The sequence below is a fragment of the Pavona decussata genome, unplaced genomic scaffold, assembly GCF_977016875.1.
Source record: "Pavona decussata unplaced genomic scaffold, jaPavDecu1.1 SCAFFOLD_243, whole genome shotgun sequence".
In the NCBI taxonomy this organism is placed as follows: Eukaryota; Metazoa; Cnidaria; class Anthozoa; order Scleractinia; family Agariciidae; genus Pavona; species Pavona decussata.
Genome location: NW_028145648.1, coordinates 886,449 through 907,545, shown reverse-complemented (window position 1 = coordinate 907,545; position 21,097 = coordinate 886,449). Strand labels below are relative to the sequence as shown.

Below are 21,097 nucleotides of genomic sequence, written 5' to 3'. Positions count from 1 at the left end.
ACACCGACAGCGTAAAATACAGCAGACTATGGCAAGGCAATTCATTCGAAATTTCAATTAAAGACGACTTGTTGTCTAAATATTTGGTTTATCAACAGAGTTGATGACTAAATGTATACGTAGGCACTCGAATGTCTTTAGTCTCTTTACGGTGGTCAATTTGTTCCCCACCGAGCTGCACCACCACAGTATCTTTAGAAACTGACCCCCTCATCCTGTTGTCTCAATTATAGACATTATTTTACGCGAAATGAAAACAAGACGTCACTGAATATAGTCATAGTTTCATCTGACCCTCAATTTGTCTTTGTGCTGTTTTCCTGATTACGCGCTGAATTTAACCTGTGCAAACATGTGTTTGGTAAAAATCTCGAAGAATTAACTAACTCTGACCACAATGTCATGCGTTTTCGAACTAAGCAAAAAGTTGTATTTTAACATGCTTATTAAAATGGGATAAAAATGATGGTCACCGAGCTCGTTTTCGAGTTGCTAAAACTTAAGGCTAAAATGAAAGGTGTTTTTATTAGGTTAATTTGCGTCAAGAACTTGTTTACCAATCATAGGGCATTTGGTTGATGCATTATTATAGCATAAACTGAAAAAGAGTATTGTTTCATCAAGGAAGAAGTGCTGAAAAATGCTGCAAACCGTTATTTCCAGCACATCGGTGAAATTTTGCTACGGTTTGCCGCCCAACCATCGTTTGCTTAGGTTCTGGGCATCCAGAAGTTTACACTGCCTTGAATAATAATAATAATAATAATAATAATAATAATAATAATAATAATAATAATAATAATAATAATAATAATAATAATAATAATAATAATAATAACAATTATTATTATTATTATTATTAGTATTATTATTGTTGTTGTTGTTGTTATTATGATTATGATTATTATTATGATGATGATGATGATGATTATTATTATTATTATTATTATTATTATTATTGTTGTTGTTATTATAATTATTATTATTATTATTATTGTTATTATTATCATTATTATTATTATTATTATTATTATTATTATTATTATTATTATTATTATAAAGGCAGTATGTCAACATCTGAATGCCAGATATAAAATAAAAAAACACACAAGGAACTAGGCGGAAACCCGTGGCTAGCCGTGCGTCTAAATTTACAATAAAATCATGTGATAAACAAAGAAAATCAATTAAAAATTAAAAAATACTAATAAAAAAATAAAATTTTACTAGAAATACGTGACTCGCAAAACCTCGCGTAGCTGGGGCTGGGTGGAAAGCCCTCTTTACTCGTATTGTAGCATCAAATGAGGAGATTAAAAGGGGATAGGATTTTTTTTCGATGAGCATGGTCTTTTCGTAGTTCCACAGGCTAGTTTGCGGTTGAAAATCTATTTCTGACGAGACGAAATGTACAACGTGCGTGAAGTGCTGTCGTGTTCAATGAATTTATTTCCCACGGAAAATTATTTTACGGCGGTCACAAAACGTGTAATTTCTTCAATGCAATCTTTCACAAAAAAGATTTCTGGAAGAAAGGGAAAAGATTCTGGAGAGATATTTCTGTATCCAGTGAATATTGATGAACATTGCAGTTGAAATTGGATCCGGCACGCAAACTTTCCCGATGTATGCAAATTTTGCTCCAGACTACGCCAGACAGTCTAACGTCATTCATACTTTGTTTTTCACTGTTGCTAGGCAACAGTGCGGACACCTTCACGGAAATATATAAACATACATACATATATATAAATATATGTTCGGCTCGAATTCGCACGGCTTTCGGCCCGTCAAATTTATTAACCTCGCTTCGCGAGGAAAAAGTCTTAAAATGGTCTATGCTTAATCTAGCTATTAGGTGGATGCAACGGGAGTTTGAGCATCTTAATCTAGCACCAGACCTTGAAAGTTCTGGCAATGTTCAGGGAGGCTAATACTTAGGACAGACTTCTGCATCCGCCCAAGAAAATCTCTGCTACGCTTTGCTCCTAATATTTCCCTCAAACTACTACTCAGTCCCATAGAAAATCCACCAAGTACATGCATTATAATGTTTATTTGAGTGATCTTGTAGTCCGGGTACTGCTTCTTGATCTCCCATCGTAGTGGGGCGTACTTGCGGGTTTTCTCCTCGTCCTTCTGCTTCCGGTTCTCAATCCAAGGGCAGCTCACCTCCAACAGGGTCACTGTCTTTCTCTCCGTATCTACAATCCCCGCGTCCACTCTGTTAGCTCACACCTCTGTGTGGTCTGCATATACTGGTACATCCTAATATGCCGTTACTTCATCATTTTGGTAGAGCGGCTAAGGTATCGTGGAGGAGTTCCAAGGCGGAACGGCCTCTATCAGTTGGTAGTCTTTCAGCAGCTCAAAGAAAAGTATTTTGAGTGCTCCGTCGTGTCTTGATAGATACTTCGTTTGTGCCAATGCACTGCAACTTGACAGCACATGTGAGATAGATTCCTGCGCCTTTCCATACATCCTGCATCTGACGTCCGGTTCTTCGCTCGATTTGGCCTTCCTTGCGTTGTACAGTTTTCTTGGAAGTAGCTGTTCGTAGAGCTCACTTATCCTGGATATTGTGTGCGTCGGTGCTGTTTTCCAGTTTTTCATCCACTCGAAACTCTCACCATCAAGATCTTTATCTTTCCAGCGTGCTGTATGGAGCTTTCCTTGCCATCTCTGTTCTCTTACGCCTTCACAGTGCTTGTTTTGTAAGGCCTTCTCTGTCCACGTTCCAATTTTACACCACTCTATCTTCTCATTCTCTGCTGTAGTGCCCGATGGATCTGGATATCGCAGCTCTAGCTTCATTCCTAACTCCTCTGCATACTTCTGCGCATCCTTTACCAAGGAGCGTCGCCCAGTCCTTTCAGCTTTCTCTTCAAACCGTCGGACCAACCCCATAGTTGGATCTGCATTAGAATACAACTTAGTCGCCGCTTTAATCTTGGTGATTTTTAATTCTGACTCAATCGACTTAAGACCCCGTCCGCCCGATCTCCTAGGGAGATAGAGCAAGTCACTGGACGCTGAAGGGTGTTTCCCACCATTCTCCACTACGATTTTCCGCGATTCTCTGTCAAGTCTTTGCAACTCTGCCATACTTGCGTCCACATAAAGTACGCAATTACTTATTATTATTATTATAAGCGCAAGGAGTTCGCGCTCGGCTTCGGTTATTGCGCGGTCCGTAATAGCTGGTATGAAGGCTTCGTTTATCGTACGCTCTCAGGGCTCTAACAGGTCAGCAATATCGGGCAGTGTCCTCAAGAAATACGTCCATCTGTGCCGTAGCAGAACGCTGCATTGCCCGCCTGAGGTTGTGATATGGCGTATTATTATTATTATTATTATTATTATTATTATTATTATTATTATTATTATTATTTTAGCATTTTCACGTGCTGCAACGACATTTCCTTCTTTTTTTTTTTTTTACCAATTATTAGGTTTGGGTTGATTATTTCTCAAGTAATTTTAAATTTTTCACTGGAGAAATTTCCCAACGGCTTTTAGGTTATGCTATAGAGTGCCTCTTTAGCTTTATCAGCATATAGATGTTTACACGGCTGCATATAAGAATAATAATAATAATAATAATAATAATAATAATAATAATAATAATAATAATAATAATAATGATGATGATGATATAAATGGTGCTGAAATATGACTAAGTATCTTCACTCGTACAAGAAACGTTCTCAGAACACCAAAATAAAGTGTTGAAGGGAGGGCAAATTGATATTAGTTTTTAGCATTTTTGTTTTCAAGACATGACGACAGAATTTGAGAAAGTCTGCAAGACCTTTTTCAATTTGACGTCACAGTCCTGTCTATGCCTGACTCATTACAACACCTACATCATATTTGTTGACAAACCTGGACTATTATTCTCAGGTTTCCATCAATGAAAATGTATCTTTTGGGTTTTAAAGCATGGTTTTCACTAGCGACACAAGCAGAGGCGCAAAACAAACATTTGGATCCTTTTGTTTGTGCTTGCGCTTGTGCTAATGCTTGCGTCGAGGCCGTTTTTCCTGGTGAAATAAGCATTCTTGCGTCTGTGCTTGCGTCGCTAGGGAAAACCAGGCTTAACATTTCCCGGAACGTTTGGAAGTCATACTGTGATAGTATCCCTCGAAGTGTAACTAGTTGATGTCCAAATTGTATCATCGTTTATTTTTTCAAGATTGTTTTCTAACCCTAAAAATACTTGATAAATGGATAATTACTTTTTTGGGTGGGGTGGTTGTGCAATTACGTTTAAAACGGCCAGCCACGAAAATAACTCGCCAACCACAAAATTCTGAATAGCTAAATTAATAAATATTAAAAGAAATAAATTAACGAATAAATAAATTTATCTATTAATTACATCCATTTTGAAATCACTGGTGATCCTTGGAATCTGATTGGTCCAAAATGGTGCAATTTATTCCCAAATTGCACCATTTTTTGCTCTAAATCGCATCCTTTCGTTAGCCCATCAAAAATGGAAATGAAGTAACACAAATAGAATATTAATATTGACAATGATACTCTGTGATTTCAAAATGGATGTAATTAAGTGGTAATTGAACTTCGTGTCGTGCAATTTTGGTCGGAAATCATACTTGTGATTTCAAATCAAACTCGCGCTGCGCGCTCGTTTGATTTTGAAATCACGCGTATGATTTCAGACCAAATTGCACTCCACTCAGTTCAATTACCAATATAAATCAATAAATGAAAAAAAAAAAAGAGCAATCGGTCGTTTATACAGAATCGTAAAGGTGAACGGTGCTAAAAGCGGGACTGCCAGGACAGCTAATTTTTTTATATATTTTTTATAAATCACTCATTCTTGTTCAGGATGTTTTACTTTGGTAATTGCAGAGCATCTCCCCCCCCCCCCCGCCCCCTTCCACTCCCATTGCCACTCAGAGAAATAATGGTCATTTAATTAATTTTTGCCCACAAAGGAAGTGGCGTGGTAGGCAGACTGTGGGTCAAACGCAAGTTTAACTTACCAATCAACTCTGCGGCGGGACCTAGACCAAAATAACTCTTGATTCTTGCATAAATCCTATTTTGCGTTCGATACCTTTAAGAGGAAGTTTTGGGGGGAAACAGTACGCTTTTAAATTTGTTGTTAAACTGAGTCAAAACTGACCTAAGTTTCAGAAATTTGTTTTGCTTGCGGATTTCAATTTAAGAAATATATGCTGTCAAATCACTGTGGAAGAAGCTTGCATGGCAGTGAAAAGCAATTCTTACCATTTCAACCGTATCCTTGTTATAATCTGGCCAGTAGTAACGCTGCTTGACCTTCTCTAGCGTATTGTCTCTGCCAGCATGGCCAAAAAAATCAGCGGAGTGGTATTTCTCAAAAACCCTTGATTTCTCGTCTTCCTTTATAACTAATCGCTTTAAAGTCGAGCCATTCTTTTGTTTATTGATATAAAACAGAGAATCCTTTTGTTGATCGTACTTGAATTTTTTGGAAAAAATTCGTAAAACTAACTTTTCTTGTTTCGTAAACCCGGGCGGATAGGCCTGGCTTTTCACATATTCCTAAACATTTCTATATTTTGTGGAATCGATCTTTCCAAGATTTTTTCCCGCTAGTGTTTTGGGCATAGGGGTGGGTACCGGAGGATACCGAAAACACGGCAGCCAGATTGGAAGGGGATACCCATATCACTAGGGATTTGGGTACGGGGGTGCCCAAAACTCGGGGATGCTCAAATCACATTGACATCCCCATTTGGGAGCCTGTTTTCAACTACAGGCATGTCAATCCGGGGGTTAACGTCAGGGAAGCTGTTGCAGATATTTTTTTCCTCTTTTGCCGACATGTTAGCATATTGTTATGCTGTGTTCCTGAGAGATTAATTAGGACAACTACTTATGCGCAAGCGTAAGAAATTTACTAGTTGTCAGTTTTCAGTTGTTGATGTCAATTCCAATTTCAAGTTCTCAAAGGTTTTCACTTGCCCAGTAGCAAACATTCCGTAAGTCTTTTTCAGCATGTACCTTTCTCTTTTTTCCCGGTTTCATGTTATTTCTAGCGATATATTTAAACGTTTTTCTGTGATTTTCCCCCAGTGAACCTCTCTCCTTCGGTTATGACAGTGTAGTGCGAGTGTTACGAAATATAAAACATTACAAGCATACGCGAGATTTTGTTGGTTCTACTCTATTTGTTGATTCTTCGCAGATGCTGACGTGTAGCAAAACTTTCCGGTTAAACCGGAAAAAATTAATTGCAAACGCATGCGGATATACCAGAAATGTTCCGGAACAAACGGACGACTTTCTGAGCGTATTGTACTTTTTCCGTCCCAACCTGCGTTCTACAAAAAAAGCAAGATTGATTTCACTGTCAGGAAATATATTGATTTCAATATTTCAAAAGGCAGGGCCTTATTCTTGATTACAGGAACGGAACAGAAATTACAGTGCAACGAACTCAACCGGGGCCACCGAAAAAAACCGATACTTTGAAATTTAAAGAAATGTTCTCGTTTTTGATTGGTTTACAAACTACCAAAGCGACACTCCTTTGTTGTAAACGTGACCTGTGATTGGCTGATAAAAATTTGGGTGGCCCCGGTTGAGTTGGTTGCACTGTAACGTTGCGCAAAATTTCCATTTCGATTGTGTTGGTTTCGTGCGCCATCACGTGAGTTCTTCATGTACCAGTGAAGGCTGGTTCACACGAGCAACGCAAACGCAAGCGCAAGAGATGTTCACACGTCGAACGCAAACGCAAGCAGAATGAGATACGCACGCGCATTTCAGTACCCCAAAATGGAGGGCAAGATGGCGGCAATCTTGTTCCCGGAGTCTGCGTTACCCTAAAACAGCAGTCGGGAAGCGAGGACTCTGGGAACAAAATAAAAGATGGCGGACGAAGGCGATGTTTTAGGATAGTTTTTCTTTCTCGTTTTCGGCCGTCGTCTGTTAAGGCGAAGGCGCCAAATGCAAAGGCATACCGTTTTCTAGCCCCACTTCTCTTGCTACATTACTCCATGCAAGTTGCTTCTTGTTTTTTTCTTTGAATCCGCTGCAACTTTTTTAAAGCACAGGATATTTTCTGACACTCTCTGCTAGTTTTTCATCGCATGAGGACGCCATCTTGGTTTGAACTTAAACCGCAGAGGCATGGAACGAGTGTTGTTCATCTTGTGTTTGCGTTTGCGTTGCCCCGGTTCACACCACACACCTGTGAAATGCAAACGCAAGCGCAAATGCAAGCGCAAGGAAATGAAAAATTTTCCATTTCTTGCGTTGCAATTGGCGCTTGCGTTGTGGTAGTTCACATGTATGCTTGCCTCTGCTTGCGCTTGCATTTGCGTTTGCGTTGCTCGTGTGAACCAGCCTTGAGAATGCAAAACGAGGCTTTTGGCCTGGATAGAAAACTCTTTCCATTTAGCACAGAAAGTTTCCGGACTTACTAACCAAACACTTTGGCAAAATGTCAAAATTCACGTAAAGTGAACCGAGCAAGGAAAGCACACCATGCAAGTGAAGTGTAAGTAAAGTAAGCTCCACTATGTAAAGTAGGCCATTTGCTGTACAGTCGAGGACAATATAAGTGGTTTTACATAAGCAACACCACTGCGACTGTAAAAGCCGCCTGGATCCTCGACTTATCTACAACAGCAAACAGTTTATTCCAAGAAAACGATTGCACTAACTGTAAAACAAAGTATCCCGTAAATAAAGGGCTTGTATCTACTACATATAATCCGAATTGATCTATAACAGTCCATGTTATCACAGTCAATCTATAAAACAGGATATAACATCTCCCCCCATTTTAGGGATAGCTGTACCATCCATACATCGGAAAACACGTTCGTATCTTAATAGTCACTTTGTTATCAACTGTCCTCACAGTGCCTAACGTCTTCACGTAATCCTTGTTCTCTAATTTCTAAAACTACTCTCTGCAATTGTTCGTGTGATATAATCAGTCAAATAAGCAGTTTTTTTTTTGCAAATTCTCCCCGGTCTTCCAGGACTCTCCTGCACCCTGGGCATCTCTCAGACAACAGGAGCGATTAGTAGTAAGTCTTCCAGCGAGCTTCTTTCAGTACCATTTCTTTGTTCAGCACATTCCTCTTGCATAGTTATCTCCTGTCCAGCTGGGTGCTTTTGTATAAATGTTTCTTGTAAAGAAGTATGTTGGGTAACAGATTCAGATAACTGACCACCATTACTTCCGCCAGCAGCCACGAATGGTGACTCTCTCCAATCCCCACAATAACTAATTGGATCACGCATGCATGATGGCACTAGCTAATTTAAGCTGACTTGAGTCTCGGCAAATCTCTCGGCCATCTGTAATACGTCTCGCAGTGAAGGTAGAGCCACTGATCGTGGTCACATTATGGAAGACAAGTTCATATAGAGTTGACCATTGTCCCACTTCGTCTGTCTTAGCAGGACATAATCTCCTAAAATGAAAGCGTGCTCCTCAACATTTGCGTCCTCACTTTTCACCTTTCCTTTTACGGTCTATCCGTTTCATCAATCTGTTCGTCCCATTTGCTTCTTCCCCTTTCCAGTGTGGTGTGATCAAGCTTTGTTATGATAGGTCTGTACACCATGGCTTGTAAGGTGAAACGCCGGTTGCAGAGTGTGGTGTTTCTCTGTACGCCATCAACATGTCCTGGATAGCCATGTTCCTCTCAGGTCCTGTTTTTTCTTGCAGATGGGCAATTTACTCGGTCTTGCTGAGAACTTTCATAAAATCTCTTTACTTGCTCATTCGCTCTGGGATGTCTTCGTGTAAGTCAATGATGTCGAAATCCTTCTTCATCCGCAAAGTCCGAATTCTCTTCTCAGCTAAACGGAGGCCCATTGTCTGACAATACCCTTCTCGGGGTCCCATGGTGAGCAAACATCTTCTTCAGCTTTTTCTTTAGCCTGTTTAAATCTAGTTGAGGATACAACTTCTACCTATGGGTAACGGGTTTTCTGGTCATTAACTACTAAGTTATAATGTCCATCGGGGTAGGGTCCACCAAAATCAACCGAGACTTGCTCCCATTACGTTCGGGAATAACGGATGGATTAACAGGTTCCTTCTTGTGGTCTTTCGTTGGAACTTGACAATCGAAACAGTGTCCTATTGTTTGGTCAATCATCACGTTCATACCGGAAAACCAAAACTTTGCACGAAGCATATGTTTTATCTTTGTCATCCCAAGGTGTCCCAGCTGGTGAGCTGTCTTAACGTTCTGCTGCAAGCGTTTTGGTAGGGCAATCCATTCCATGCGGAATAGAAGACCTTGTGCCTCAAAGAGCTCTTTTTTCAGGGGATAGAATGGTGCCATATCATGGAAAACAATGACACTAAGGAAATTTTGAAAGCAACTATTGTATTCTGGCCGAACATCACTGAGTTGCATTGGATAGGATTAAGGAAGAGAGATGCGAGATGGAACTTTGCAGAAATTGAGCCAGACCATGAGAAGAGGAGATTGGAAAAGCTGTGAGAGGGATGTTGACGTGGGTGTCTGGACGAAATATTGAGGATCTGCTACATCTTTCCCGAGCTCATATTTCATTTCAAAGCCAACATTCTGCATGTCCATAACTCACTTAACGATTCGCGGTGGAAGCTTTGCCGTAGCTTTGTTGAACAATGGTTAAAGTGGTTTGTGCGCCGTAACAATGGTGAGTCGTGGTGCCCCAAGGAGGTACATACTAAATCGATCTTGGCCCATTTTACGCATAACGCGTCCTTCTCTGTCTGACTTTACCTCTTTTCGGTGTCGGTCAGCGTAGTGCTAATAAAATGCACCGGCTGCCAACCCTTGATAGACTGCGGGAAAAGACCGGCTGATAAGACTTCATTGTAGCTAGCATCTACTTCATCATGATAGGTAACTTGGGGTTGAAGAATGCCATTGTGTCCTTTATACTGGAGATGCTGCGTTTCAGTTCCTTGAATGCAAGCCAGCAGAACTTAGCTTCTTTGTGTGTTAGCTTCCTCAATGATTTCGTGTCTGAATTATACTGGGGTATGAATTTGGAAAAATAACCAGTCATACCAAGCAAACTTCTTACTTACACAAGTTTATGCTATTATTATCACTCATTCCCCCACTTCCATTCCAGGCGGAGGCCATACAATAGAATAAAAACTATATATCGCACGTATCTGATTGTTACGCAATGAATCACTACTCGAATTATATGGACTTAAATCCCTATCCTGACATATCCCCTTTTATAAAGAAAAAAAAAACTACCCTAAACAAAACAAAGAAGAAAACAAAAACAGTTATGGCTATGACCAAAGCCTCAGTAGTATCCGTTTGCTTTGTACTTGGGGTTAGGACATGACAAAGTCATTAAATCAAGCTGGCCTTGCTGACAGCCTCCCGCTGCTGGTTCAGTAATCCTTTACCGTGGGATTCACTGGGTTTGCTGTCTTCGCTTTTGTTTCTACAGCTCCACTCTTCGTTTGTAGCTCGTTCTCCCCCTACTTGTCATCAGGTGAAATGGTCTTCTCCTTATTCATTGTAGTGGGAGTATCTTCAGTGATCCCCGGGGTCGGTAGCTTGTCTATGACCGGTTCAGGATCCTCGCTTGGTACACACTTTATCAGGTGTCTGTGGTTTCTGGCGTACCGCTTGCCATCTGCCAGCTCTTCATATGAACGGGGTCGCACTTTTTTTGACTACTTGTCCATCTGTCCAGTTTCTCCGTCCTAGACTGAATGGCTGCAGTTTCACCCTGTCGACTTCCTTTAGCTGCTCTAGGGGCTTTGCTCCTCTGCTGTAGTACTTCTGCTGCTTGGTTTGTTTTCCAATGATGCTTTCCATTGTGTTTTGTATCACGTGGGGCTTTAGTAGACTTGCGGAAACTAGAAGGGTTGTCTTTGTACTACTGCTCATCATCCTTTGGACTAGACTTGTATTCTGCCCTTCCTGCGGTGTAGTCCGAACATCACGAGGGCCAAATAGAAATCATTCCTACTCACTCTTGCCATTTGCACCTATGGTTTTCTTGGCTTTCTTTACTGCTGATTCAGCCTTATCATTGGATCGAGCGTAGTGCGGGCTGTTACGCGTATGCTTGAAACCATGAACTTGAGCGAAATCACGAAAATCTTCTGCGAGAAACTGTGTTCCGTTATCGGAGACTACCTCATCGGGTATGCCATATCTTGCGAAGTGCCCCTTCAACTTCTTTACAAGTGTTCCTGAAGTCGTGCTGTACCCGCGATCTATCTCCAAGAAATCGCAGAAGTAATCAATCATGAGGTAGTCTTTGTTCTCAAACAGAAAAAGGTCTGTTGCTACCTTTGCCCAGGGGCGGTCAAGTACCTCGTGGCTCAGGAGGGGTTATTTCTGTTGACGAGGGCTGAGGTCAGGCAAATCTCACATTTGGAGATGTAATTTTTCACTTCACTATTCATGTTGGGCCAGTAAATGTTCTTACGTGCTCTCCTTAGCGTAGATTCTATCCGTTGATGTGCTGTGTGCATATCTGTCATTATTTCCTTCCTGAGAGCTTTTGGAATGACCACTCTATCGCCGCGAAGGATGAGTCCTTTTTGTACCACCAACTCGTCTCGGAAGCGGAAATAGGGAGTCACATTTGCGGGCAAGCTGCTCTTGCTCTCAGGCCATCCGCTTTCAATAATCATCTTCACAGCCTGGAGGACTTCATCTTTGTTTGTCTCGTTCTTCAGCCGTGACAACTTATCCGCCGATGTGATCATCTGATTGATTTCCTCGATTTGTGACGCTTCTTCTAACGCTTTCTCGAACTCTGACCTGATCAAGTGTACTTCATCACCGGTGAAGTGGCTACTGCATGTGTCCGCCAGGTACATCTCAGACCCCTTCTTGTAGTAAATGTCGATGTCGTAATGCTGGAGACGCGCAAACATCTTTTGTAGCCGTCTAGGGCTGAGACTAGGGGTTTTCCAAATATTGTCTCCAAAGGCTTGTGGTCTGAGTCCACAACGACTTTTCTTCCGTAGGTGTATTGGTGAAACTGCTCTACTCCAAAAGCAATAGCCAAAAGTTCCTTTTCAACCTGTGCATAGTTTTTTTTGGTTGTTGTGAGTGCCATGCTTCCATAAGCGAGTGGTTTCCCGTCCTGTAATAATAGGGAGCTTACGTAACAGGATGGCTGAGGGAAGGGGACGGTGAAATATCTTTGTGTAACCAACATGACATCTTAATACTTTCACATTGTTAGGAGATTTTCGACTTAAACTGGTGTTCTCTCATCTGTGACAACCTGAAAACCACGAGCGGAAGGAATGTTACAATGTAGAGACATGAATACTTGGCCGTCACGTTGGTCACACAAGCACAATTTGCCGTCCCACCACATCAGCCGTCCTGTTGCGTCAACTCGCTAATGATGCTCTTAGGTCCTTCTCATTTGCATCGCGTTGCAAAACCAGTGGCTTGTCAGGTTCATAATATTTTAATAACCCCTTGGAGGGATCTGGCTTTACACCGTCAGCAGTGAGCAAATAGCCAATGTAAGGCATTGACGTTTCCTTTAGCACAATCTTCGCTACATTCAGCTTGATTCTTCGTTCGCGGCACCTTCTTAGCAAAGCTTCTAGTTAGTTGTCATGGTCTTTTACTGCATAAGTCATCGTTTCTCCATTTCCAATGATAAGCAGGTCTAGTCCTTCTATGGCTTGGTCCAGGCGACGTTGGAATGAATGAATGAATGGATAGATGGATGGATGGATCGATCGATCGATCTACCAACCAACCAACCAACCAACCAACCAACCAACCAACCAACCAACCAACCAACCAACCAACCAACCAACCAACCAACCAACCAACCAACCAACCAACCAACCAACCAACCAACCAACCAACCAACCAACCAACCAACCAACCAACCAACCAACCAACCAACCAACCAACCAACCAACCAACCAACCAACCAACCAACCAACCAACCAACCAACCAACCAACCAACCAACCAACCAACCAACCAACCAACCAACCAACCAACCAACCAACCAACCAACCAACCAACCAACCAACCAACCAACCAACCAACCAACCAACCAACCAACCAACCAACCAACCAACCAACCAACCAACCAACCAACCAACCAACCAACCAACCAACCAACCAACCAACCAACCAACCAACCAACCAACCAACCAACCAACCAACCAACCAACCAACCAACCAACCAACCAACCAACCAACCAACCAACCAACCAACCAACCAACCAACCAACCAACCAACCAACCAACCAACCAACCAACCAACCAACCAACCAACCAACCAACCAACCAACCAACCAACCAACCAACCAACCAACCAACCAACCAACCAACCAACCAACCAATCAATCAATCAATCAATCAATCAATCAAATCGAGGAGAACCGTCCTAGCATAACGCCAAAACCACAGATTTAAACCTAAAGGCTTGACGACCGGGCGCAAAAACAAAAACAAATGAACGATCTGGAGATTAAACAACGTGAATAACAGATGGTCTTGTCGGGAGTTGATGATAGTCTTCCTGAAAACTTGGGCTATCAAGCGGCTTCGCTGATCGACGCCGGAGCTGTTGTCTCATTTTCCCAGTCAGGAGCACCAAGCCACGTTGGGCAAGGTAGACCAGCTTCTATTGTTCCATCCGTTGTGTCCATTTTTGCATCCCCCATTCCTTTGGTCGCGTCCTCGTGTGATCACTATGTCTGGTCGTGGATATTGGGACGCCCTGGTCCTCCCTCACCTCTAGCTGTATCTCCCCTTCTGCCCCCCTATGCTTCATCAATCCTTTGTGCTTGTTCCGGGCTATTCGCCGGTTCCTGTCAAACTAGCTAACCATATTGTGTCCGGGAAATTCATGGATTAGAGCGAGTTGCTGTCTACGAACTTTTCACTTACCGAACCTGAGCCTCAATTGTTGTTTGACGGCTGTATGGTCCTTACGTCGGTACCTAAGAAACCTAAACGCCGTGTAGATGACACTGGGGAACTTAAGCAACGACAACGGCGACGGAGACGAAAACGTCACTTGAAGATATAACTTCATTATATTTGTGATACTTCATGATTATTTCAACTCATTCAACTTGTGCAAAAACGGCGAACTACCTAGGAACCAAATTGGTAGGTGTTGCCTTCTCCACGTTTTTGACGTGGAATTTGGCCATTCCACGTTGTTGTTTTGCAGAGGACAGCTAAGAAATGTACAAAAATTTAAAACTCACGTGCAGAGCGTTTTTTTGGTTCATTAAACGTATTGTTTTGCGGCGTTGTCGTTGCTTAAGTTCCTTATTACAACTTGGACGGAGGCATTGTTGATTGATAGCTTGATGCTGCAGTCGTATTTTCCTAATCGGTGGAGAGATTTTTGCGAATACAAGCGCACATCGTCCGTTCGGCGGTCGCGTTTGGAAGTCCTAAGCCTAATCCCCCCCCTCTGTCTGCGGTCATACCCCTACAGGTGGATAACCTTGCCTGGGAACACCATCCCAATCAGCAGTAAAATGTCATTTGTTTTTGGACTGGGACCTTCCTAGACACAAGCTAAAATCCGCCAAGAACAGACCGTTTGCCCTTCTTCATGCTACTGTAATCGACAAGTATCTTGCAAATGAGATTTCGTTAGGTAGGGTTGCTGGTCCCTTCCGCACTCCCCCTTTCCCTAATTTGCACGTTAGCAGTTTAAGAGGTCATAACGAAAAAGGATCAACACAGGAAGTGGCGCCTTATCATTGACCTGTCTTATCCTGACGGGGCTCGTGTGAATGACGACAATCACCCTGGGGACGTTTTACCCTCCACTATATCACGGTTGATCAGACCATTCGCATGGCGTCCAGTTTTGCGAAGGGTGCGCTCATGGCTAAATTCGACGCTGAAGCAGCATACTGAAACATTTCAATCCACCTTGTTGCCCCTGCCCTGTTGGGAATGAAATGGTGTGGCCAGTATTACATAGATTTGGTGCTCTCTTTTGATCTCCAATCGGTCCCCCTACATTTTCAATTCAGTCGCTGCACTATGTGGACGATTTTATCACCACGCACCCCCCCCCCCCCCCCGGCCGAATTCCCTTCAAACTGGCCAGAACTTGCAAACTGCCGTGTCTGTTTGCCAGCGACTTGGTTTGCCCCTGCATCCGGGGAAATGTGTCGGCCTGTCGCAGGTGCTTACGGTCATCGGAATTGAGTTGGATTCCGTTGAGCAAATAACCCCCCTTCCTGCGGACAACTACAAGTTTTGAAGGATTGATTAAGTCAGCGAGCGGCCAAAGTTGTTACAACGTGCTCTTGTGTTTCCGGAAGAAAACTCACCCTGTTCGGTTAAATAATGAATTTCATCGGGATCTCTAATGGTGGCTGCAGTTTTTGACTCAGTGGCAAGGCGTCAGCTTTTAGCTCTTCCCAGGGTTGTCTCCTACTTCGGACTTTGAAGTTGCATCATACGCTGCAGGTTCATTTGGCTTTGGGCCTTTCTTCCAGGGCCTCTGGCTTGTTGGTTCATGGGCGTCTCTTCTAATTCTGCACAGTGATCGCAGTCCATTGCATATCAAGAACTGTTCCCAGTGGTGGTGGCAGCGCATGTTTGGGGGATCATTAGGGCAAAAAAGATGTCCTCTTCCTACTCTGATTGTCAAGTCGTAGTGCACATTTTCTACACCAGGAACTGCAAGGTCCCTTGCATTATGCATTTTTTGTGCAACCTGTGGATGTCTGCAGCTCGCCATAGCTTTTCGCTTTGTGCTCAACATGTGCCAGATGTCGATAATCAAGTTGCTGGTGCAGTTTCACGTTTCAATTGGCAGGAATTCAGCCACCAAGTCCAGGAGGCGCAACCACTGCCGACTGCTCTTCCTCCCCAGCCGCTGCTTACTCTCTGCACTCTAGAGCAACAGTGCTGGTCCTTTTTGTCGCAAGGACTCGCTCCGTCCACTAGGAAATCATATACGTCAGCACAGAGGATATTTGTAGAGTTCTGTCGCCAATTACGCAAACTTCACCTCTCCGCTTTTCGTAGTCCAGCTGAGGAATAGGCGCTATTATTATTTGCAACCTATCTGTAGCAGTCTTCTCATCACTTCTCCATAAAGGTCTACTTGTCATGTGTTCCTGCTCTCCGTATCAGGCAAGGATTTCCTGATTCCTTACTGGATTAAGTGCTCCTAGGGCTCCTCTAATATTAACCGATTGCCTATGACCGACAGCATCATGTTGACCATCTGGAAAATATTGGATCTGGACCAGCAGGATTATTGCATGTTCGGGGCTGTGTGTATATTGGGGTACTTTGGATTCTTGCAGTCGGCGGAGTTGACAGTGTCATCCTTACCGACTATTTCCGAATTGGTTCATCTGACGGTTTGGAGGTGGCGGTGGATTCGGTGGTGTCGCTTTCTTATCTGCCGTTAAAATCAAGACATTTGAAACAGATCGTTTTCGCAAAGGCTGTTTTGTCTACATCAGTTGGGGTAAGCCCTCCTCTCTGTCCGTTGTTCGTGCTGTGATGGCCTTCCTCACAGTTAGAGGAGACGCGCCAGGTCCCTTATTCTTACTGAGCAATGGTCAGCCCCTTTCTCGGGCTAGTATAACAGATTGGCTCAGACAACCCAGTACACTGATTTCTTGAGTCACAGTTTCCGTACTGGGGCTGCCACGAACGGTGCTCTCGATCATCTTATTCAAGCCTTGGGGCTGGGACAAAGCAGCGGTTACCACCTTTACATTAGGACTTCTTCGAAGGCTTTAACTGTTCTTTTATCTACCTTCGGTCGTTGAGTTATGGTTGCAAGGCGGTTTAGTGACCTTCACAGATATCAGCTTACCAAGGCCCCGTTCATCTCGCTAGTTAGTGGGCTAATTTAGATTCCTTCGACAGGACCCAGTGGTTAATGTTGCGACTTTTAATGTACGTCTCGCGCGTTGATGTCATCTACGCTAGTTTGAGGGCCCGATGAGTGTCTTAAGTGATAAATGTTTCTTAACAGAAGTCAATTTTTGTTAGCTTTGAATACTAGATTTTAAAATCTTATAATTCTATGAAAACATTGGCCAAGTACCATGTTTGTTCAGCGAAAAAACATTTAAAAATATACTTACCGGGCCCGGTAAGTTACCTTGACTTTCGAGAAACGGGCTCCAGGTCTAAAAAAAAGGTACCGGAAAATTAAAGGTCATGGTCTGAAATAGGGTCAGGATTTGGAGAACCGATCGCCATACAACACCGGTTTATCACCAGCTCGTGCGTAAGTACCGTACACGCGTAATTTCCATAAGCATTTTTATTCCGTAAGTATTGTACATGTTTTCTTCGGAATAGCTCAGCATGGGTCGGCATCCCCGTCTATAGCTCGGTCCATTTGTGTATGTATATATGGTTGTCAGTGTAGGGCACAATAGCTACTTGAGAGACAGTCACTGTGGGATGTTCATCGGTGTAGTCTTTTGACAGGGCGGTTTTTTAAAGTGCTACTGTGATTAAAATTTTACCTTTTCTTTCATCTTCAGCATTCGAAAGTATACATGTAGGAGGAAAGTACTACCCATGCCAGATTTTTTAGCTGTAACTCCAATGGGAAGCTCGATTATTTCAAACGTAATTTCCACATTCAGTTTGCCGCCATTACTGGAAACAAAAATCTCCGTGAACCACACGGACAGTTGAGCCAAGAAGAATGTGACATCATGTTATCCCTTCACTTCACTGAGAATCATCCCCATTGAACTGAAATCGGGGCCATATCCGGTAGAAGTAGGGGAAGAACCTGAGCATCTCGACTGCTTTTTCTCGCTTTTCCAAGCCGCCAAGATGTAAGGTGAAGCCACTGCACAAAATTTTTCGGCTCAAGTAGTTGCTGTTTGAGTAATGGCAAACACATTTTACGTACTTTCAGGCAGCTTTTTTAAGCGTATGCTTTTGTCAGGTTGCCTTCAAGTCCAAAAATCTCATTAAAAAATTCGATTTTCGTCGCAGTTGCAATTTAACATCAACATTTGGACAAACATTTATTAAGTGTACATACTGAAAGAAGAAAGAACACAAGCACCAAATAATATCGGCACCTACGCCAGCCACCTTGATTTGACGGGAAAAGAATTACACCTTGGCGATCGAAACAATGATAGATTTCAACAAAATATAAAATGTGAAATATGTTTATTCAAGAGGGTTATCATTATAGAGGTAGTCTCACAAACTAATATTCGAATGCATACCGTTTGACATCTTTCTTAAAATCTCTTCTGCGTTTGTTTAGACATTGGTAGCTAACCAATACAAACTTAAGCTAGGAAAATGCACTGCAACACGCATAATAAATGGCTTTTTGGTGACAAAAAGTAGTGACGTGGTAATCAGATGAAGCCAACATCAAGTGACCCCTCAGGAGCTTCTAAATTCAGAAGGTCCCCAATAAAACCGGCTTGTTCCTCGTCTTCACCTTCTTTGCTCGTACCTGCTCCGGTTGATTCTCCGCTTGTTTTAGCCAATGATGATTTGTCTTCTCGTTGCTGACTTGTTTTTTTCCCTGTCAAAAGGCAAATACAGTGCTATTAGAGAGCTAAGCATAGTTATGTTGGTGTTTTTCAGTCGAGAGTCGAAACCAATCCACCTCAAGCAAATACATCAACTGCATCACATCCGTTAAGTAGAAACTATGAAAAATAACTAGAAACTATGACCAATAATTTTCTTGCTACATTCTGATAGAATGAAAGTCTGATACCAGCCCGAAGAAATCAGTGAAAGAGAAAGCATGGGCGAATCACGGAACGGATTGAAACTTATCATTGAGGGTCAAAAGTGAACAATCTTTATTTTTTCAGGGCAAAAAATGTTTCAATTTAGCACCCAAGTCAACAAAATATGGTACAAACTGTTAACGGCATTTATCTAGAAGAAAGTCAAAATTCGCCGGAACACATTACTCACTAAAATGACTTTTCGAGCATAAATAATTAACTTTTGATAAATGAAACATTTTGGTTTGCGGTTTACCAAGATTTGATGGTGTTTGGTTCACCTTTGAAGTTGTGGGACCAGAAAAATGTTGGTTCCCGGTAGGTGAGTCAAACATGGGGATTTGACTTAACTGTCTACGATGCTTTGTAGGGTGCAATGCTTTTTATATCTGTCAATAATTATGTGTTTAATACTTGTTTTTTAAACATTGTTAAATATTCTTTGGTAATCTTTACCTGTCAAAATGTTGTAAAAGTGAGTGCTACAAAATAAAATTACTGTAGCATAGTATGTGATAATTACCTTCGTCTTTGCCCTCAGGTGGTATGCCACACAGCACTCGGTAGTGCGCCTTGTCAAACTTGTTGATCTGAACTCGAGTTGACAACCTGGCCTTCCAGCCGCAGAATAAAAGCCTACATCCTATGGTATCTTCCGGTTTGCTACAAGAAAAACCCATTGTACTGTTGTTTGTGTGCAAGTGTAGGAATTGAGAAAGTTTGGGTATCTAAACTAGACTTTTGTCAGGCAATTCCCCACTCTAGAAACTGTGGGAAGACTGGTACAAGTAAGGGATTGTGTGGTCGTTTGGGCAGACGGATGGACATCGTGTTGACAAATAAATGCATTTTTTGGAATTTTCCCGGAGTAGCGTAGCTCTTGCTTTACAGTTTTCATCTAAAAGAGTATTTCCTATACAACTGACTGCTGAGAAATTTCCATCCGTCTATCTAAACAATCCCATAATCGCTCACTCGCACCAATTTTCCCGTAGTTTTTGGAGTGGGGAATAGAAAGGGTGTTATGATATCATAGACATTACTTCGATACGGTTACCCTCTTTCATTTCCGGAAACCCTACTACTAATTATTTCTTTTTTCTGCCATATAAGAAGAAAAGCAGTGAAAACCAATTTACATCTAAACGGTCTGTCATTTGATAAAAAAGACCATCGATAAAACGTTTAAAATTAAAACATTACCAAAAAAATATCTTTAAATAGGGTTCTTGTGTCACAGTAAGCTGAAACAGACTGGACGTCGTTTGCAAAACCAGCTTTATGACGACTAAAACCCAACTAGAAAGCTATTTGGGTTTTCTTCACTCTCCATGGTTGAAGGACATCACACCAATAATAATAATAATGATAAAAATAATAATAATAATAATAATAATAATAATAATAATAATAAGAAGAAGAAGAAGAAGAAGAAGAAGAAGAAGAAGTGAAGAAGTAGTAAAAAGGTAGTAACATGATAATGTTTTATTATACCAAGATTGATAGACCAGCCATGAATAGACCAGCTATGACTTTTATACATTTTTATATAGACTATGACTTTTATATATTTTTATATATTTTATATTTTTTATATATGTTCATATATTTTATTGATTTATTCACGTGCTATTTTAAGTTTCGCTTGGCTCACAGGTTACGCTACGCGCCCTGTGTTGCTTTCTTATACTGTGCATACAGATAGTTTTACTGCGCATAATAATAATAATAATAATAATAATAATAATAATAATAATAATAATAATAAATAACAATTTGTATTGCACAAATTTCAAATTCGCATAACAATAACAGATAAAATCCTAATACAACTCTATAAGATAAGATTAAAAAAAAAAGATATAATTATAGCTATGATAAAAATGCTAGACGACAAAGATGCGATTTTGACTTTGTCTTAATAGCCACCAACCTGTAAGGTCCTTTGGGATCATAACGGTACACAATACAGCCTTGCCCTAACATGAAATAGACAAGAAATGGAAATTAATAGCGTGTGGTACATATTGAACATTGATCAAGTTTTTCTCACTTTTTAACTCATGAATGCGCGCATGCGCAATGAACGAGTTATAGCGATGGCGGGGTTTCACTTGGTTGGTTGGTTGGTTCGGCAGTTAACTCTCGGGCATGTGGAGAGAATAAGTTTTAAATTCAATAAGTGGAAAAAACACGAGAAAATATTTTGTTAACGGCGCATCAGAATAATCTTATTCAATCTTGAGAGAATAATTTGACGATCATTTAGTGCAAGAATGAAGATTTTTCGTGAAATCTGAGAAAAGTAATAGGTTTTTTCGTTTTCTCACAAAGTGCGGTGTCTTAAATTCAATTATTG

At 41.5% G+C, this 21,097-nt stretch overlaps 2 protein-coding genes across 4 annotated transcripts in view; both read right to left on the bottom strand.

Moving 5' to 3' along the window:
* Positions 1–2,207: 2,207 nt before the first annotated feature.
* On the bottom strand, positions 2,208–3,111 carry LOC146457457 (uncharacterized). Its single transcript, XM_085091932.1, has one exon. The coding sequence runs from the start codon at positions 3,103–3,105 to the stop codon at positions 2,305–2,307; it is 801 nt and encodes a 266-aa protein (XP_084948058.1). The 5' UTR covers positions 3,106–3,111; the 3' UTR covers positions 2,208–2,304.
* A 15,026-nt stretch (positions 3,112–18,137) lies between these two features.
* The window catches only part of LOC146457456 (RNA cytosine-C(5)-methyltransferase NSUN2-like), a 50,481-nt gene continuing 47,521 nt past the window's right edge, over positions 18,138–21,097 (bottom strand). For all 3 annotated transcript variants that reach the window (XM_085091920.1, XM_085091919.1, XM_085091918.1), the window contains exons 20-22: positions 20,672–20,717; positions 19,262–19,401; positions 18,138–18,524 (exon numbers count right to left, since the gene is read on the bottom strand). In XM_085091920.1, coding sequence (XP_084948046.1) covers positions 18,352–18,524; positions 19,262–19,401; positions 20,672–20,717 — 359 coding nt within the window. In that variant the 3' untranslated portion in view covers positions 18,138–18,351. The remainder of the gene's footprint in view (positions 18,525–19,261; positions 19,402–20,671; positions 20,718–21,097) is intronic.

Coding starts and splice junctions, on each gene's coding strand:
- LOC146457457 (XM_085091932.1), bottom strand. CDS start 3,105: ATGGCAGAGTTGCAAAGACTTGACAGAGAATCGCGGAAAATCGTAGTG.